This window comes from Eumetopias jubatus, unplaced genomic scaffold, assembly GCF_037043125.1.
Source record: "Eumetopias jubatus isolate StellerSeaLion01/CBP00866 unplaced genomic scaffold, mEumJub1_p1.0 scaffold_9, whole genome shotgun sequence".
Classification (NCBI taxonomy): domain Eukaryota; kingdom Metazoa; phylum Chordata; class Mammalia; order Carnivora; family Otariidae; genus Eumetopias; species Eumetopias jubatus.
The window spans coordinates 75,835,083-75,854,276 of record NW_028274815.1 but is presented as its reverse complement, the minus strand read 5'-3'; the positions used below and the strand labels follow the sequence as shown (position 1 = coordinate 75,854,276).

Below are 19,194 nucleotides of genomic sequence, written 5' to 3'. Positions count from 1 at the left end.
AATGAAAAACCAAGATTAACAAAGATGTTTTGTAACAACAGTAATTTTCTTATGCGTTCAAGCATAAAATGTATAGGGCCATGTGTTAATACCTAGGATAGAAAATGTGAACTTTCAAGAAGGGTGCCTTCTTAAAGAAAACCATATATTCTAGGCTTCATTATATGGAAAACAAAAATCATTAAATGTCAAAATAATGTATTTTGGATAATAAATTATATTTAAGTGGGAAAAAAACCTAAAGCTCTCCTTTACTGTTTTACACACTTAAAATTAACTATACCTCCAAAACATTAAAATAACAAACATTAAGAATGACTGGTCATTAAGCCTATTTTCACAGGTGCTGTAAGAAGCATTTTCCTCAGTGTCTTAACAGGAAAAAGCCTCCAACCCTGTCTTTCCCAAAACAATTATGATGATAAAACCAAACACCCCAGAGATCTCAAAATGCTGTGGTTATCAATATAAAGATTTAAAACCAAATGTTTTCAAATTTCACTTTTAAAAAGAAAATGTTTACTGCTGTAACCCTTCCAGCCCATCATTACAGAAGAATGGACTGGTGGGTAAGTTACAATCATCGAAATTGAAACACTACCCGTTGGTCCTGGAGGCTCTTGGCAATAACGTCCATCCTTATACAACAGTTCTGTTATCTGGTAAGACAGAAAATGCACGCATTGCAGCAAGAGAAACAAACAAGAACAAATACAATCTAAAACTGAATTCTTGAAATAAGAAAGCCTCTCCCCAGTAAGGTATTATTCTATAGCACAGTAATTCAATACTACCCCCACCTGCCAAGGAAATTGTTTTGTTTTTAAATAATAGGTTTGTCTTTAAAAGCAAAAACAAAACAAACCCATGTCAAAGGAAAACTACAATGTTTCATGAAATGTCACTAAGAAACCCTCTAAATGGATTTGTTTATGTATTGTTTTAAATCAACTGTTATAAACAGGAAAGAGCTTTTAGGAATTATCAACCAGTATTATTTCTCATCATGTTGTTTTAGGTCTTGTTGAAATTGGACCAGTTTCCTCCTTTTAAATGAAGTATTACAGAAAATAATGTAAAACATGCTGGATCACTAAATAGCTTAATTTTTCTTAGTTTTTTTCCAATGACATTTTCCCAGTTATTTTAATGGCATTAAAACCAAAGGGGTCAAAAGCTCTCTTGGGCTTGTCCTCACAGATTCCTAGCAGTTGAATGCACAAATACTAAAAGACATACACAACACGTATTCTTCCACATTAATTCTGCTGGCAAAATTTTTAACTAAAGAAATCCAAATATGTATTTTGTGATGAAAATGATTACAAAACCTACAGTACTGGCCTGTAACTTTTGAACACAGTATCTGACTATCCATCCTTGGGTCTGAAGACAGTAAGAACGGAAACATATGGCTCTTTTCCAAAGTGACATGAGTTAGGAATTCTGAACTACTTTATGTGTATTCTATGAATGAACTTATTTGCTCTTAAAATAGTGCCTGGCACATATTACAAGTGTTAGCAACTCAAAATGCAATTACTTCTACTACTATTAATTTGCTAATATAGAAAATTAGGCAAAATTAACCATATCCCACTTCACTCCACCAGGAAAATCATGCTGCAGTTAATGGCAATTCAAAGGACAGTTAAGGTAGAAAGTCCTCAAAGCAAAAAAACAATTCTCATCTGCAAACTGTTTTTTAAACTGTATAGAAGGAAGACAATACATTCTACCAGAAGTTACAACCATACAGTAGATCTAAGATAGCTACATTTAATACCAAATTTTGAACAAAAATACATTTCATGAATAAACTGATAAAAAAATCTTTCTAGTCAAAAAAAAAAAAAAAATCACTTCTAAATACAGATTTCCCAATCATAAATTATAATTGACTATAGGGTTTGGCAGTATAATACTTAAAACAGAATTCAGTCAAATTTAGATCTTAAAAAATATTTAAATTGGGAATTCCAGTTAATAATGTATATTCTGATTTTACTTCGCTACAACTATTTCTTGCAATTCAGCATAAGGATAATTGTACTTCCTGCATAAAAGCAGTTAACTTCTTAAAAAAAGAGCAATTTAAAATTATCTATGTATCATTCATATATAAATATGTATATGTATATACATTTTAAATTAGTTATTAGATCTGTAAATCAAATGTCACTGCAATAATGTTAACAGCTGTCCTCCGAAAAAGTCGAAGACCTTATGAAGAATTTAGGACTAAGGATCGCTTCATGCTCTAGGAAGACATTTTAAAAAACTACCAATTTCAAGATTCTAAAGTCATTCATTTATAATAGCACATCATAAATGTATGAAGCTGTTACAACTTTGGCTCTCAATAGCTTTTTATGTATCACCTTAGGAATTGCAGTACTAGGAATACTTACCTTGCTCCAAAGATTTATATCCATAGACCTGCAGAGGGCAGCAAAGGATTAAAAATAAATACAGAGGTTTAAAAAACATTTTAAGTTAAAACATACTAGCAATGATTATATGCAATGCATACAGATCAAAGTCATAAAATAAGTAAGTAAATAAATATTTCCAAAGTTAAGCTGAATTTTCAGGACAAGATAATTTAGAAAGACTGATTCTTACTTTGAACCATCAAAATAAAGATCAGTTTGGACAAGAATCAGTAAGAACCACCCCTAAATCTTTGGGTCCAAGTCTGATAGAGCACGATATTTGCATACTCTCAAAGCATCTGCCCACAGACTGCTTATTACTTGTAATGGTAAAGACAGAACCCATATAATGGAGAAACTGAACATCTTCATTAGGTGATCAAAATTAACATCACCAATGAGACACTGATGGACACTGTATGTTTTTTAGATTTAATTCCCTGAGGACAGAGTATCTATCACTCCAATGGTGTCCCAGGCAGTAATGGACTTAATCAAGGGAACCATCGTAAGGAACGTTCTATAAATTAACTGGCCTGTATTCCCCCAAAATGTTAATGTCATAAAAGACAAAAGCTGAAAAAGTGTTCCATACTAGATAGAGAAAATTAAAGATAAAAGACAACTAACATCCATCCCTAAAGTAGATTCTAGAAAGGAGGGGGAGAAATACAAAAAAAGAAAAAAAAATTGGTAACATTAGAACAAAAAGAGCTATAGTAGACAAAAATAGTCCATCGATGCTAAGTTTCCTGAATTTGTTACCTGTGCGGTGGTTATGTAAGAATACCCTCGTTCTGTAGCGGGGCCCCTGGTTGGCTCAGTCAGTAGAACATGCAACTGTTCTAAGTTCAAGCCCCAGGTTTGGAGTACAGATTACTTAAAAATAAAATCTTAGAAAGAAAAAAAAAAGGGGGGTATCTTTGTTCTGTAGAATTACATACTGATAGATTTAAGCCCAATGTGTTAAAAAAAAATTATCTGTATGTGTGTATGTATATACGGATTGATAGATGGATGGACAGAGTGATAGATTCATTCACCAGTGAAGAGTGATATGCCAAAATGCTTAAAGTTAGTAAATGGGGTATACAAGAGTTCTCTGTGCCATTCTTGTAATTTTCTGTAAATCTCAAAATTATTTCAAAGAAAGAAAGAACGGCTGATCCAAATTGTTCCTATTTAAATGAAAAGCCATTTATAAAACAGGATAACCAGTGAACGCTGGTCTTACACTATTTCTAGGCTTTGTAAACTTAATATAAGTTCTGTATATTTATTTATTTAAGATTTATTTATTTTGATTTGAGAGAAGAGAAAGAGAGAGAGCTTGTGTGCACAGGGGGCGGGGGCAGAAGGAGATGGAGAGAAACTAAAGCAGACGCCACACAGAGCATGGAGCCCGGTGAAGGGCTCGATCTCAGGACTCTTGAGATCACGACCTAAGCTGAAACCAAGAGTTGGACGTTTAACCAACTGTGCCATCCAGGCGCCCCATATAAGCTCTTTATATTTAATTTAAATATGTCATCTACTTTAAAAAGACTAATTTGTGTTTTAATGGTAATTTTATAATGTAAATGTAATATAATTTATTAAAACTTATAGAATATATTATAAATATTTACATTATAAAATGCCCACAAAATCTATAAGCCTTTATAAACCTATACCCTTATAGGCCTTTTTAGGCCTTATTGGCCTTCTTAAACTTGAGGTTAGGCAGCTTTGAGTGGACTGAATTTTGGAATAGTGAGTTAACAAGGCATTTATTTTTATTTTATTTTTTTTAAAGATTTTATTTATTTATTTGACAGAGAGAGCCACAGCGAGAGAGGGAACACAAGCGGGGGGAGTGGAAGAGGGGAAGCAGGCCTCCCACGGAGCAGGGAGCCCGATGTGGAACTCGATCCCAGGACCCCGGGATCATGACCTGAGCCGAAGGCAGACGCTTAACGACTGAGCCACCCAGGTGCCCCCATTTATATTTTAAATGGGGGTGCTTGGCTGGGTGAGTCGGCAGAACACACAGCTCTTAATCTCGGTGTTGTAAATCTGAGCCCCATATTGGATGTAGAGATTACTTGAAAAAAAATTTTTTTTCACAATGAACTGCTAACACATGCAACAACTTGGATGGGTTTCAGGGGCATTATGCTGAATAAAAAAAGGCCAGTCTCAAAACAGGACATACTTTATGAGTCCATTTATATTATCTTTGCAAAATAACAAAATCACATAAATGGAAAACAAATGAGTGATTGCCACAGGTTAGAGATGGGGTGGAGGAAGTGGTAGGACTACAGGGGGTGGTGGTGGGGACAGGTACGTGTAGTGATAGAGTAATTCTTTATCCTCACTGAGGTGATACCAGAAAGCTACACATGTAATAAACATCAGAACTACACACACACACACACAGTACCAATGTAAAATTCCTGGTTTTGATAATGTACTATAGTTATGTAATATGTAACCAGTGGGCGAAAATAGGACACAGAGGGCCTACATGCTCTCCACCCATCTTTGCAACTCTCTGTGATTCTATAATTATTTCAAAATAAAATACAAACATGTTCCATGCCCCTCTGGAATCCTCTTCCTTATGATGAAATCATCCCTCCCACTGATGCACATTAAGAAAAAGTTTTGAAAAAGATGGATTCTTATCTGTAGGTGGGGAAAAATGTTTACGAAGCCCTATGTTTAGTATCGTGTTTATTTTGATTTGGGAAAAAATTTTTGAGAAATCAGTTAACAGAAGAAATGATAAACGGACCTACGAAGCATAGCTCAGGGCTGTGGCAGAAAACAATCTCTCAACTATTACAAGTTTTCATCTCACCCATCTACTGATTACAGAGCAGCCTCCTCTGACTACTTGACATTTCCATATATAAAAAAATAAAAGGAAAAAAAGACTTTTTTTTAATTTTGTGAAATAATAAGTGAAAAAGTGAGAACTCAAGATGTGAGGATAAAAAGCTGTGTAGTGAACAGTATGACAAAATAAAAGTCTATATTGATAAAAAATAAGGCATCTTTTTTGATCAGGCTAGGAACACCTTTATTAATTCCAAGGAATCTTAATCTACAGGTGCCTACCACATCTAAGGAATTGGGGAGGAAGGGGAGGAGGAGGGAAATCAGAGTTTGCAAGCAAGAGGACAATGCCCAAAAGTTCATAATATTAAGTGGCAAGACTCACAGTGGTTAACTTTTTGGTATCATGAACCCCTTTGGGAAGCTGATGTATCCCCCTTATCAATTACTGTTAATTTTGTCAGATGTGATAATATTACAGTGGTTATATTGCTGTATTTAAAATAAGTTCTAGGGCGCCTGGGTGGCTCAGTTGGTTAAGCAACTGCCTTCGGCTCAGGTCATGATCCTGGAGTCCCGGGATCGAGTCCCGCATCGGGCTCCCTGCTCAGCAGGGAGTCTGCTTCTCCCTCTGACCCTCTTCCCCACTCATGTTTATTCTCTCTCGTGCGCAAATAAATAAATAAAATCTTCAAAATAAATAAATAAATAAATAAATAAAATAAGTTCTAGGGGCACATGGGTGGCTCAGTCGGTTAAGCATCGACTACTGATTTTGGCCCAGGTCATGATCTTAGGGTTGTGAGATGGAGTTACCCATCTGCTTGAGTTTTTCTCTCCCCTTCTCCCTCTGCCCCTCCTCCCCTCTCCCTCTCTAAAAAGAAAAAATAATAATTATAATAAAAAATAAAATAAGGGACGCCTGGGTGGCTCAGTTGGTTAAGTATCCAGTTCTTGGTTTTGGCTCAGGTCATGATCTCAGGCTTATGAGATGGAGCCCTGAGCTCAGTGGGGAGTTTCTTGAAGATTCTCTCCTTTGGCCCCTCCCCCAACTTACATGCTCTCTCTCAAATAAATCTTTAAAAAATAATAAAATAAAAAAATAAGTTCTGAGATGTATTACTAAAGTATTTATAGGGAGAATGACAAGAGATCTGTAATTTAAAAAGTCCATCCAGGGGTAGAAGAAGGGGTTGGGGAGGAAAAAAATGAAACAAGATGGCCAAAATCTTAACTACTGAAGCTGGCTGATGGATACTTTTCCGAGTTCTACTTTTGTGAATGTTTGAAAACTCCTATAGTAAAACACAAACACATACCATCTCTGGCCTAAATGCTGTACCTCTCAACATTAATAAGCTGGGCTTCCTTTTTAAGAAAAGCTACTTAATCATCTTTCATCAAACAACTTAAAAAATAAAAAACACTGGGGCAGCTGGGTGGCTCAGTCGTTAAGCGTCTGCCTGCCTTTGGCTCAGGTCATGATCCCAGCTTTTGTAAAGAACAGTCAACACTTCCTCACTGCATGTTCACTCCTTAATCCAATGCAATCTAACTTCTGGCCCTAAACCTCCACTGAAAGTACTCTTGTTAAAATTACCACTAATCACAACTCAGAATTCAACTAACACTTTTTGGTTCCCTTTGACTAAGTTTTGAGATTTGTGTTGTTGATCATTCTCTGCCAATCTCCCACTGATGCTACTCAAACCCTATCAGACATTCTCCTTCCCCATCTGCTCCTTAAGCAATCCTCTGTTCTAAGTTCCAAGTGCCTTATATTCTTTTTTTTTTTAAGATTTTATTTATTTGACAGAGAGAGAGAGAGCACAAGCAGGGGGAGTGGCAGGCAGAGGGAGAGAGAAGCAGGCTCCCCAAGGAGCAGGCAGTCCGATGTGGGGCTCCATCCCAGGACCCTAGGATCATGACCTGAGCCGAAGGCTGTCACTTAACCAACTGAGCCACCCAGGCGCCCCATATTCTTTTATTTTTAAGACAATCCTGCATGTAGATATTTAAATTCCTTGTTTCACAGAAGAGGAAAAAGACTTAGAAAGGCGCCTGGGTGGCTCAGTTGTTGGGCATCTGCCTTCGGCTCAGGTCATGATCTCAGGGTCCTGGGATCGAGCCCCTCATTAGGCTCCCTGCTCCGCGGGAAGCCTGCTTCTCCCTCTCCCATTCCCTCTGCTTGTGTTCCCTCTCTCGCCATGTCTCTCTCTGTCAAATAAATAAATAAAATCCTAAAAAAAAAAAAAAAGAAAGAAAGAAAGGCTAAGTAGGGACTGAGCCAGCCCGGTAGAGCACGTGACTCTTGATCTCAGGGTTGTGAGCTCGAGCCCCATGATGAGCATAAAGATTACTTAATAAAAACAAATAGGCTAAGTAAAGTATCTTCACCTGAAATCCCACAAGCACCTCAAAAGATCCCATAAACTGATCATCCACCCCTTACCTGCATCCTTTTCTCCCCTCTTTGAATATTTACTATCAGTCTTTTACCTTCATTACCTAAATCTTTCAATGGCTCAAAGCCATAACTCAAAGTCCAAACCTCATGACTTGGAATGAGATCATTCATGAAGGGCCCCAGGCTACCATTTTGGCTTTATTTCTTGCCATTACTTCATAGTTTCTTGGGCTATCATCACATCAATCTACCTTCAGGTCCCCGGATGCACTGTTCTGTTAGCCTCAAAATTGGCCTTTGCCTAGAATGCCCTTCCTTCACCTTGGACAAATTCTTACTCATCCTTTGATACTCAGCTCAGCGCCTCTCTTCACATCCTGCCCTGACCCATCCCTCCCTTAACCTTGGCAGAGGAGATAGTACCTTCTTCCACACGTGCATAAATATCAAGACCCCTTTGCAGTTACTTTCTTATTTTCTGGTCTCCAACTATGAACAACTTGGCGACAAGAAGCTTCCCATTCATCCTTGATTCCCCTATTATTTTGTGGTCCCAGTTCTCAGCACACACAAATAAGAGTTAATGTTTCTGAGCACCCAAATTGTACTTCCTTAAGTACTTTCCCTCCTCCTATAAAAATGTCATGAGTAAGCCTCACCGGCTGACTGAAAAGAGGACTGTGCCATCTGGCATTTAACTTGGTGAATTCAATAGGGCTAAGTATCAGAAATCTGATTTGGGTTTTTTTCCAACATAGGAAAAGCAGTACCACTTCAAAGGCATAAAGTCCCACTTGCCAGGTTCAGACTATTGCCATCAGGTCAGAGAATCCCTCCGTCAATCCCAGGACTCTTCAGTGACAAAAAAGACTTAAATGTTTGCATGTCAATTCTGAAGCATTTACCTTTTTATATGTTATATTCCCAGTCAAGTTCTGAACTAGTTTCAGTGACATTTTGTCTCTCAGAAGTGACTCTATTTCTGGTGGTGGAGTTTTCAATGATATATAATATGTATACTGCCCTCTTTCTTACTTAACTTTGTTCAGCTAGCACTATTGTTGGAAAGTCTTATTCATACTTAATATCATCCTACTTTGGATCTCACATAAGAATTTATGAACTTTATCAGTCATATCTAAAATGCCCTTTTAAAATGTTCTTAAAAATAGCCTTATTTTTTAAAAAAGTTTAGTAGAAGCGGGGTGCCTGAGTGGCTCAGTCATTAGGCGTTTGGCCCAGGTCACGATCCCAGGGTCTTGGGATTGAGTCCTGCGTTGGGCTCCCTGCTCAGTGGAGAGCCGCCTTCTCCCTCTCCCTCTGTTACTCCCCCTGCTTGTACTCTCTCTCTGTCAAATAATAAAAACCTTTTATAAATAAATAAATAAAGAGTTTAGAAGCAAAAATTCCCTAATAATCTTAAACAATCTCACCCTAACTAAGCAGTAGTGAATTTGAATAGTATTCTACAGATGACTTTGCCTACATACGTTAACAATTTATAAATTGGAAAGCTTTAGGAAGGCATATACTTAATTGGTAATTAATGACCACGTCTTGAGTTTATCAACTTACAGAAATACTAGCTCACCACTCAAACACTACTCTCTAAAGACATGACGAAAAATAGTATTAATATTTCAAAAATATTGTGGGAGAGCATAAAAAATTAATCTGGGCCAACAGGTTCCAGAACACATGCTGGGAACTACCGCCTCATGGGCCCCGGACCTACCACTTAGGAGGCAGTTTATATTGAGAGTAGAAAACTATGCCAATACTGAAATATCCAAGTTTCCCTTAGGATTAGCTAAGGTGACTATGATACCTCATTCAATGCTCGATCACTTCTTACATTTTGGATGATTCCGAATAATTACTTTAGGTAAGGAGTAACTAAGTGAATCTCTTATGTGTTAATCCTTCCAGGACTTACAGACAGTTAATGTGGACTCTACTGGGAATGCCAATTAGTGCTCAGTTTTCTTGTACTCATTCAGCCAATTCTAAAGTTGCTAGAGTACTACGGGACTCTGGAAAACCACACAACAGGTGACTGAGTAGTTGTATTAAATGTCCTGCAAAGGCATTTTTTAAAAAGATTTATTTGATAGAGAGAACGGGAGTGCAGGGGGAAGGGGCAGAGGAGAGAGAGAAACTCAAGCAGACTACACTGTGCGCAGAGCCCAACACGGGGCTTGTTCTCACGACCCTAAGATCCCAACCCGAGCTGAAACCAAAAGTTGGACTATTAACTGATTGTGCCACCCAGGTGCCCCCTTGCAAAAGGATTTTATTTTATTTTATTTTTTTAAGATTTTATTTCTTTATCTGAGAGAGAGAATGAGAGAGAGATAGAGAGAGCATGAGAGGGGAAGAGGGTCAGAGGGAGAAGCAGACTCCCCGCTGAGCAGGGAGCCCGATGTGGGACTCGATCCTGGGACTCCAGGACCATGACCTGAGCCGAAGGCAGTCGCTTAACGACTGAGCCACCCAGGCGCCCTAGGATTTTAAAATATACATACTATTTGATTCGGCATCAAATAAAAGAACAGAAGGCTACGTTATAGTGCTAAGATACTGGCTTGCAACAACACTGATTATGTCCTGAGTTTTTAATAGTTTATGGGGTGGGAGAGAAAAAGAAATCACCTCTAGTCACAAATGCTTCAAAATATGCACATATTCTTATGAATAACATCAAATTACCACAGCCTGAAACTTTTCTATATCTATAATAAGAAAAACTCACCAACATAATATAGTTTCAGAACCTACAGATTTAAAATATTTTCACAGAAGGGATTAGTTACAACTTGTCAAAGAGCAGAATACCAGAAAGGAGAGACCCTGACAGAGAGCTCTGGAGACCTACAGCTCAGCCTTCAGCTGAGTACTTACAATCACATGTGAGTGAGGGAAGCCTAGAGAACTACCTTAGACCTTTCCAGAGACCGAAAAAGACAAAACCCACACAGGTATGGGAATAGCTCACATTCCCAATGATCTCAAAAAGATATGGGGTAGGCATGCCTGGCTGGCTCAGTCGGTGAAGCATGTGACTTGATCTCAAGGGTTCTGGGTTCAAGCCCCACCATGGGTGTAGAGATTACTTAAAAATAAAAAAAAATATTAAAAAGGCGGGGAGGGGCTAGCAGGCAGAATACTCAGAAGGATACTGCCTTAATAGTGGGGCTGAATTAATTTAGTGGGAATAATCCTAAACTTAAGGCTGCTCTAATCCTGCCTAATACAGCAAAAAAGCAAGCACTAAGAAAACTGTTCCAAGAAACTTCACTCATGACATCAGAACAAAGCTCAAAAATATTTAAAGGAATAGGGGCGCCTGGGTGGCTCAGTCGTTAAGCGTCTGCCTTTGGCTTGGGTCATGATCCCAGGGTTCTGGGATCTGGCCCCACATCGGGCTCCCTGCTTGGCGGGAAGCCTGCTTCTCCCTCTCCCACTCCCCCTGCTTGCGTTCCCCTCTCACTATGTATCTCTCTGTCAAATAAATAAAATCTTTTAAAAAATAAAATATAAAAAAATATTTAAAGGAATAAAAAAATATCCACCTTCAGTAGAATAAATTCCACATCTGGCATCCAATCAGAAATTACCAAGAAGCAAAAATACACAATGTACAATGAGGGAAAAAAATTAACCAACAGACCCAGAAATGACACAAATGACAGAATTAATAGACAAAGACATCAAAACATTTTTCAATAATATCTCATTTAGTCAAGAAGGAAGAAAAAAGCTAAGCATGTTAAGGAGATATTGAAGATATATTTTAAAAAATCCAAACTGAATTTCCAGAAATGAGAAATAGCATATCTGAGATTAAAACACATTCTAAATATACTCCTGCCTCCACCAAGCCTCCACACTGCACAAATTAGTCTACTTTCTTTAAAATAAAGGCCAAGTCCCTTTATGTTGTTTACCATATTTCAGTCTGATCCCAACCAGCATCTCCAAACTCCACAATAAATACTTGCTGAATTAAAGGGAATGCCTAAACACAGAGGCAGAAAATAAGGCCTCTGTAATTAATTCAACAGTAGTACCAATCATGTGCCAGGTATTAATCTAGCACTGAAGATAGTGCAATGAACCAAACAAAGAGAGCTTATGTTCTAATCATCCAAACAGCTGCCACAAAATCTGTTACAAAATAATAACAAAAAGATACACATGCCTTTATTTAAACCATTTATTTTCCCAAATTACCACAACTTAGGTTGCCTAATTTCCTAGCACACAATAAATCAAAAACAGCGAATTATTTAAGTGTGTGTAGGTTACTTACAGCAAATATACTGAAAGTTGTCAAGAGTGAGAGCAAAAACTCTTACAAGCAAAGATGATGACACAAAATTAAAAAGCAGAATCAGACAACGCAGCAAGCGGATGCATTTACTGGAGGGGCAAGCAGCTCTGCATACTTTAATCATTAAGGCACTACAAGCTCAACGACTGACCTAGGTATATATCGGAATGTACAACTTGTTTTTTTCCCATCACACTGAATCAACTTTATAGTCTAAGTACCTTGTTTAAGAAGTCTAGGAGACAAACCATAAGAGACTCTTAATCATAGGAAACAAACTGAGGGTTGCTGGAGGGCGGGTGGAGGGATGGGTAACTGGGTGATGGACACTGGGGAGGGTATGTGTTGTAATGAGCATTGGGTATTATAGAAGACTGACGAATCACAAACCTCTACCCCTGAAACAAATAATACATTATATATTAATTTAAAAAAAGTCTAGGACATGTGAAATATGACAACTGGCATTCAAATGAACTAAAAAAGTATAACATAAGGTTAGTCAAGTTAAAGAAGGAAATACACATGACCTGGAAGTTTATACGAAAAACCTTTCTAAGACATTTTTCAAGGACAATCAAATGACAATGTTACTATGCTTCACTTCATAATATATTATAGATTCTTAATTATTTTTATGGGTTCTTTCTTAAAAATCTGGCTCTACTAGCATTTTTATCCACCTGATTATGTATTCTGTGTTTTCAAACTTTCTTTTTAAAGGCACAGTCCTTGGTCTGTTTGTTTTTTAACCTAACCAAAACTATCTCTGAAAAGAGTGGAACTGAACTGGCTAAAGAAAGGGCAGTAAAACAGAATCCCGCCGACCTATTCTACCCCTCCTTGCCTGCCATGGAGGTTCTGGAGATGTCTACAGAAGACCCTAGTGCTCCCACCAATGAACAGGTTAAAAACTACTGAGATTTTTAGTATCAGAAGTCATTAACATTATTACAAAAAGAATGATAAAAGTAGAAACGTCTTTTTGTAGCTACCACTGTAAACACCCAATTCAACAAGATTACCAATGGCTGCTAAAACCACTGAACAGGACAGACCCACTGTTGCAAAGTTATCATCCCACAGACTTTTTACTAATCCCAAAGGGAATGAGGTTCCTTTCTAAGAGACATGTTGGCCACCAGCAGAACCAAATGATCAAATTTTGCTGATGGTACCACCATTATATCTCTTGCTGCAGTAGGAAATGCCATCACCTATCAAGTATTCTTGCTAAAAATATTCAACCTGAATCTGTTATGAGAAAAAAAATAGACGAATACAAATCTACAGAGAAAGCAGCCTGGACTCTTCAAACAACTTCATGTCATAAAGATCAAAAAAAGGTAGGGGAATGGTTCTGGATTAATAAAGAGACAGCAACCACATGCAACACGAGTACTTATTGAATCCTCAATCAAAAGGTAAAACAGCTATAAAAGAGATTTTTAGAAGACAATCTAAACATTAACTATGTATATTAGGTGACACTACAATATTACTAATATTTTAGGAGTGATACTGGTATTGTGATTATATAGATGATGACCTTATTCTTACGAGAGAGAAGCTGAAGGATCCAGTACCATGATGTCAACAACTTCAAGTGGTTCAGCAAAAAAGAAAAAAGTGTATATACGTATGTGCTTGTGTGTGTATATATTAGAGAAAAAGTGAGAAAGCAAATATGGCAAAATATCAAAAATGGTGAATCTACATAAAGGTATGTACGGTGTTTCCTTTACAATTCTTTCAAGTCATTATGTTTGAATTTCTTCAAAACAACAAAACTGAGGGGCGCCTGTGTGGCGCAGTCGGTTAAGCGTCTGCCTTTAGCTCAGGTCATAATCCCAGGGTCCTGGGATTGAGCCCTGCGTTGGGCTCCCTGCTCAGTGGAGAGTGTATCTCTCCCTCTTCCTCTGCCCCTCCCCTTGTCCCCCACTCATGCATGGGCACGAGCTCTCTCTCTTCCTCTATCGCAAATAAATAAATAAATAAATAATCAATCTTAAAAAAAAGGTAACAAAATTGAGAAGGAAAAAGGTAACTAACATCCCTTGAGCACACAGAGGAAGACAGCAGTATTACACTGACTAAAGTCACCTTGAAATTAAATACTCAAAACACCTAACACATGTACAACTTTGTAACTCCAACCAACCATTTTCAAACAGTGCTTTCTTCTCTGAAACACAACTTTTACCAAATTTGTGTGTATTTCTTGGAGAAGATGATATAAAAGATTGCCTACACTCAAGTCAACTACTTGGTAGGACGAGTAACACAGATAAAGTTATTTTAGGAAACTGGTATATTGGAAGATTTGGAAGATAAGAATATCTATAGCTTTCCTTATATAGCAGGTCACAAAAACAGGAAACATCAGGCAAAGAACATTATAAGGTAATCATCTTACCTCCTAAAGCCTAGACTTAGACTGCCTCTCAAAGAAGCGAATGACAAAGGCTGTGTATTTGATTCCACTGCAAAAGAAAGTGATCATCATTAAAACCCAGACCAAACCCAAAAAACTTAGTAACTTCTTTGGAAACACGTACCTTTTAATTTTCATTTTGGAAACTTTATATTTAAAATGGAAATGTTCTCATACAAAATTAATTAAATAATGCAGTAATATATATCTGCAATATAAGCTATCCTTTTAAAACATTTTTACTTCATTTTCATGAATATATACAACTAATGAATTTATAAATATTCTTTGGTATAAAGGGTGATAACTAATCACCCCCCAGCACACTGAGAGTCGGCCTGGTACACATACCAAAACTGTATGTTACTAGACAATGTGGCACTACGAAGAAAAAGACTGTAACTATAGGATTTCTGTCCTTTAAAGGAGAAAAATTCTTTTCTCAAAGTAGCAGTGGGTTCTGCTGAAACTTTCACTCTGTCATTCCATTTTCCACTATGATCAATGACTTCATTCATGTTAAGAGTGACAACCTAAAGTCACAGTAAGTCTTTACCTCTGTTGTGTAATTGATTTATAGTCACCTTTCACTTTTCTAAGTATTTGTTTGCTCTACTATTCATTTTGTCATTTAACAATCTACAACACTGTATGTTTCAATGCTGACACTGTAAACCTGATTTGCCTTAACACATAGGCCTGATTCTCCACGTAACCTTTACCGTAACTAGCAAAGGTGAAAACCAAAGTAGGCATCTCCTGAATTTATTTTTCCCTGTCATTGTATTAAAATGGTGCCATGTTGTAAGTAACTGATTTAATCTTTTCACATGCCATGTTACTAAACGATCCAACATGGACAGAATTAGAGAGGAGCTCATAGTACACGTAAAATTCTGAAAACAGAATTAATACAGTTTAGAAAAGATCAAGACACCTGGGTAACTTAACAACAACAGCTCATGGGAAAAGTCACAGAAGATTTTAGGAGTATTTGCTCATCTCTCCTAAATATGAATAAAAACTTAACTCCCACACACAAGAATTGTTTTAGATCAAGTGTTATATTCTTGAACAGAGATGTAAGTTTCTCAGGGTTTTATGCAGCACTTGCAAATCTAAAAACCATTTTTTAAACAATCAGCATTCAGTCACTCATGGAATTTTAAAGTAGACAATAACTACATGTCTTTCAGCAACCTTTAAACCGCTTAATCAAATTAATTTTCCATGCCTACAAACAGAAGCGGCAAAATGTTTCCTACTACTGCACAAACTGGATCAAGATAAGCCAGAACTCTTTTCTACCACCTGCCATTCCTTGTGATGCAGTAACCAAGAGTGCCTACCTAGGAGCTGCCTACAGTGAATACCAGCAATTATAGAACTAACTGCTCTTCAAAGACCTGTAAATCAAAGCAGGAAGGGAGGGCACGGACAGGAGTGGCCTGAAGTACTCTTTATTCTTAAAGTTCCTGGAATTTTTCTTTCTCAAATTTAATAAACAACCTCTTAAAAAGTTATTTTTATACTATTCAAATTAGTATTTTACAGAATACTGTCAAGTTTTTATTCGTTAAAAAGGTGACCAGAAACATCTCAGCAAGATGAAGGCTGCTGACAAAAGCATCTAGTTTCCTTAGCAACAAACAAGTCTGAAAAATCGAGGTTTGACAACGAAGTGGGATGGATGGTATGATAAGGAAAAAGCAGCTCTCACGTATGCACCCTGGGTACCCTGATTCCGCTGCTAATGCTCCTGTTTTCATCCTGTCAGTAAGGCAAATCTGTATGTTACTCTGCGTGGAAGGCAAAATCAATACCCTCAGAGAGCAGCTGGTATTACCACCCAACCTTTAACTCAAGTAACTACAACCTCTAACAGTCATAATTTTTTATCCTGAACACTTCGCCTTTCCCTTACAATATTAAGATGAACCATTTTAACTACCAATAATAGGGTTTTTACAATGCTTCCACCTACACAATTTGTGTGCACATTAATCCGAGCTTAACTTCTAACATTTTAGGGGTCTAGAAACTGATGTTTGTGTGTTTTGTTTTTAAATGGCATCTTTTTCACAAGATTATAAAAACAGTCAAGTAATGTCATAGGTATGTTCAAAAATGAAGACTTTAAGAAATGTCTTATTTAGTAAATTGTAGTAGGGTGAAACAATAAGGTTAAAATTAAAAGATCTTGGTTCTGGCTCAATAACTAACTTTGACCAAATCAATAAACCTCTCTCTACTTTTCTTCATTTATCAATGTAGGTAATTTTATTGACAGGTGATGAGTCCTATAAAGCATCATAGCATTTATAAATGTTTAGTAAATATCTGCTATGTTTTGGTTCATGAGGACTAGGAGATGGGCTTCATGTAACAATGGCTATAATAGGCATTAGTTTAGAAAACACTTTCAGAAACAATATCTCCAGTGATTTTTTTTTCACAATGACTCCCACAAGGTAGGTAAGTAACTATCCCCATTTCATGAAATTGAAACAAAAACACCTGTTCCAGGTCCCATAATCAGCAGCTTAATTATAAACAGAACTCAAGTCTTCTGGGTCCTAATCTACCACCATGGTCCTTTTAAGTCTAAAATTACTTCCAAATTATCCACAAGTTCAACTCATAAACAGTCTTTTCAGTCTGAATTAAGCAAAACATGTAAAAAACACGTAAAGTTACCTTGACCTTCCCTGAGGTAGGTATCGAGGGCATAAACTACCCTGTATGCCCTCAGTAGTAACTGAAATCAATACCTGTCAAGTTTACTACTACTGTTTCGTACTTACAAAATGATAAAATATAGGCTAAGTTCCCATTAACTGCTTCACTTCTCAATTCAGCTTGTGAAAATACATTACTTTCAGGTAGACATCCATTTTCCTAGGGATAAAGCATATTTCAATGATAATATACCTCAGCTAAAATAATTGTGATATGCCATTCAGATTTCCCATTTTCCCATTTCTTTATATCACCATTCTTAAAAAAAAAACTCATTTTCTAGAACAATATGTAAACTGAATAGCTGAACTTTCGCAAAAGCTATGAGATGGAGTTCCAACATTCCAAATTAAATGTTTATCTTCAAATTCAGATAATCTGTTACCCTTAGAACGCCTATCTTCTAGGAAGTTTACTATTGAAGGCACTAGAACAAATCTCTCATTAACAACAAAACAAAAATTCAATGCACTGATCTAAAATGATACTTTGCGGGGCCCCTGGGTGGCTCAGCCGTTAAGCGTCGGCCTTCCGCTCAGGTCATGATCCCACATCTGGCTCCCTGCTCAGCGGGAAGCCTGCTTCCCCCTCTCCAGCTCCTCCCTGCTTGTGTTCCCTCTCTCACTGGTCTCTCTCTGTCCAATAAATAAATAAAATAAAAATAAAATAAAATGATACTTTGGGACATACAATGAGGTAAAGATCAAATTTAATTTCATTTAACTCCAAAGGTTTAATCACGTGTCCCAACATCATCACTTGTTTAATAACTTAAGTGAGCCAAAATTCAGTTCCAACACATTTACTGAAGCACTGTATAATAGCACAATATTTAAAACCACCCAATCAATAATAAGCAATAACTAAAAATAAATTATGGTATATCCATACAATAAAACAGCACGCAACCATAAAAAGTAATTGGTGGAATTACATACTGTAATAGAATGTGCCAAGTGAAAAAAGTAGGTTTTGGGGAAGTAAGAATATGTGGGAAAAATTACTTTTTTAAATAATTTTTAACAGTAAAATATGTATAGCACAGGCTCAAAATACTCTTAAGTACTCAGGGAAGAGAAATAAAGACACTCAAGACATAAACTCTGCCTTTAGGAGGATTTAATTATGTAATTATTTCAATGAAAGAAAAGAACACTCTAAAAATACTAGAAAGATCTAGGCATTATGTGAATAACCACCTAGGAAACAGATCTTCTGAACAGAGTATTTCTTATTAAAAGTGTTTGGTGCTCTGCCATGTTGTTCCTAATTGTATAGCACTTTGTTCTGAAAGTGGAAAGTGCAACTGGTCCAATGCATTCTCCAAGTCAATTTCTTCCTGTGCCCCTTCCATAAATGCCTTGCCTATTCTAATGGGAACAGGAAATGCTGGGTAGGAAAATAATGCCTTGGAGTCAAACAAAAGATTATTTAAAAAAAAAAATAGTAGTAAGTATACTAAAAGTGTATTATGAAAATTCATACACAAGTGAAAAGTAAAGGTCAAAAACTGAAAACCGCAGTTGCGCTGTAAAGTGGGACTAAGGAACATCCATTGTTTTATTTACATTTTTCCTGATATTGGCCTATTGTCTTTCAACACACAAGAAAAGTGCTGCTTTACCTTTTTAAGTTTAACCACTATAGACTTTACACTAACCAGTATTTTTACAAAGCTTTAGAAAATTGTATACAGACAATGACCATTTTTAGTACTCAGCTTAACAACTTTTTTTTTTTTTGGTTACCACTAAACAATTAGGGAGGAAAGAAATCTCTTTAATTATGAAATTAAAACCACACCTGCTTGTACTCACCTGCAAAACAGCACGAACTGACCTCGCACTATCAAAGGATGGAAACACGTAATTTACATATGTCTCCTGATCAGGACTTACTCCCATTTCATGCATTGCTTTGAGAACTTCGACGATACCTGTAAGATTAAATTTAGAAGCACACATATGAAGTACTTGGAATACATTACAAAAGATCAGAAAGTTCAGTTCATTTACTTTCTGAA

The 19,194-nt window shown here is 36.8% G+C and overlaps 1 protein-coding gene across 1 annotated transcript in view; it reads right to left on the bottom strand.

Moving 5' to 3' along the window:
* The window catches only part of LRPPRC (leucine rich pentatricopeptide repeat containing), a 104,191-nt gene that overhangs the window by 58,490 nt on the left and 26,507 nt on the right, over window positions 1–19,194 (bottom strand). Inside the window, exons 12-16 of the mRNA XM_028103998.2 lie at window positions 18,989–19,107; window positions 17,237–17,330; window positions 14,415–14,481; window positions 2,412–2,439; window positions 602–659 (exon numbers count right to left, since the gene is read on the bottom strand). Of these exons, the coding sequence (XP_027959799.1) occupies window positions 602–659; window positions 2,412–2,439; window positions 14,415–14,481; window positions 17,237–17,330; window positions 18,989–19,107 (366 nt within the window). The remainder of the gene's footprint in view (window positions 1–601; window positions 660–2,411; window positions 2,440–14,414; window positions 14,482–17,236; window positions 17,331–18,988; window positions 19,108–19,194) is intronic.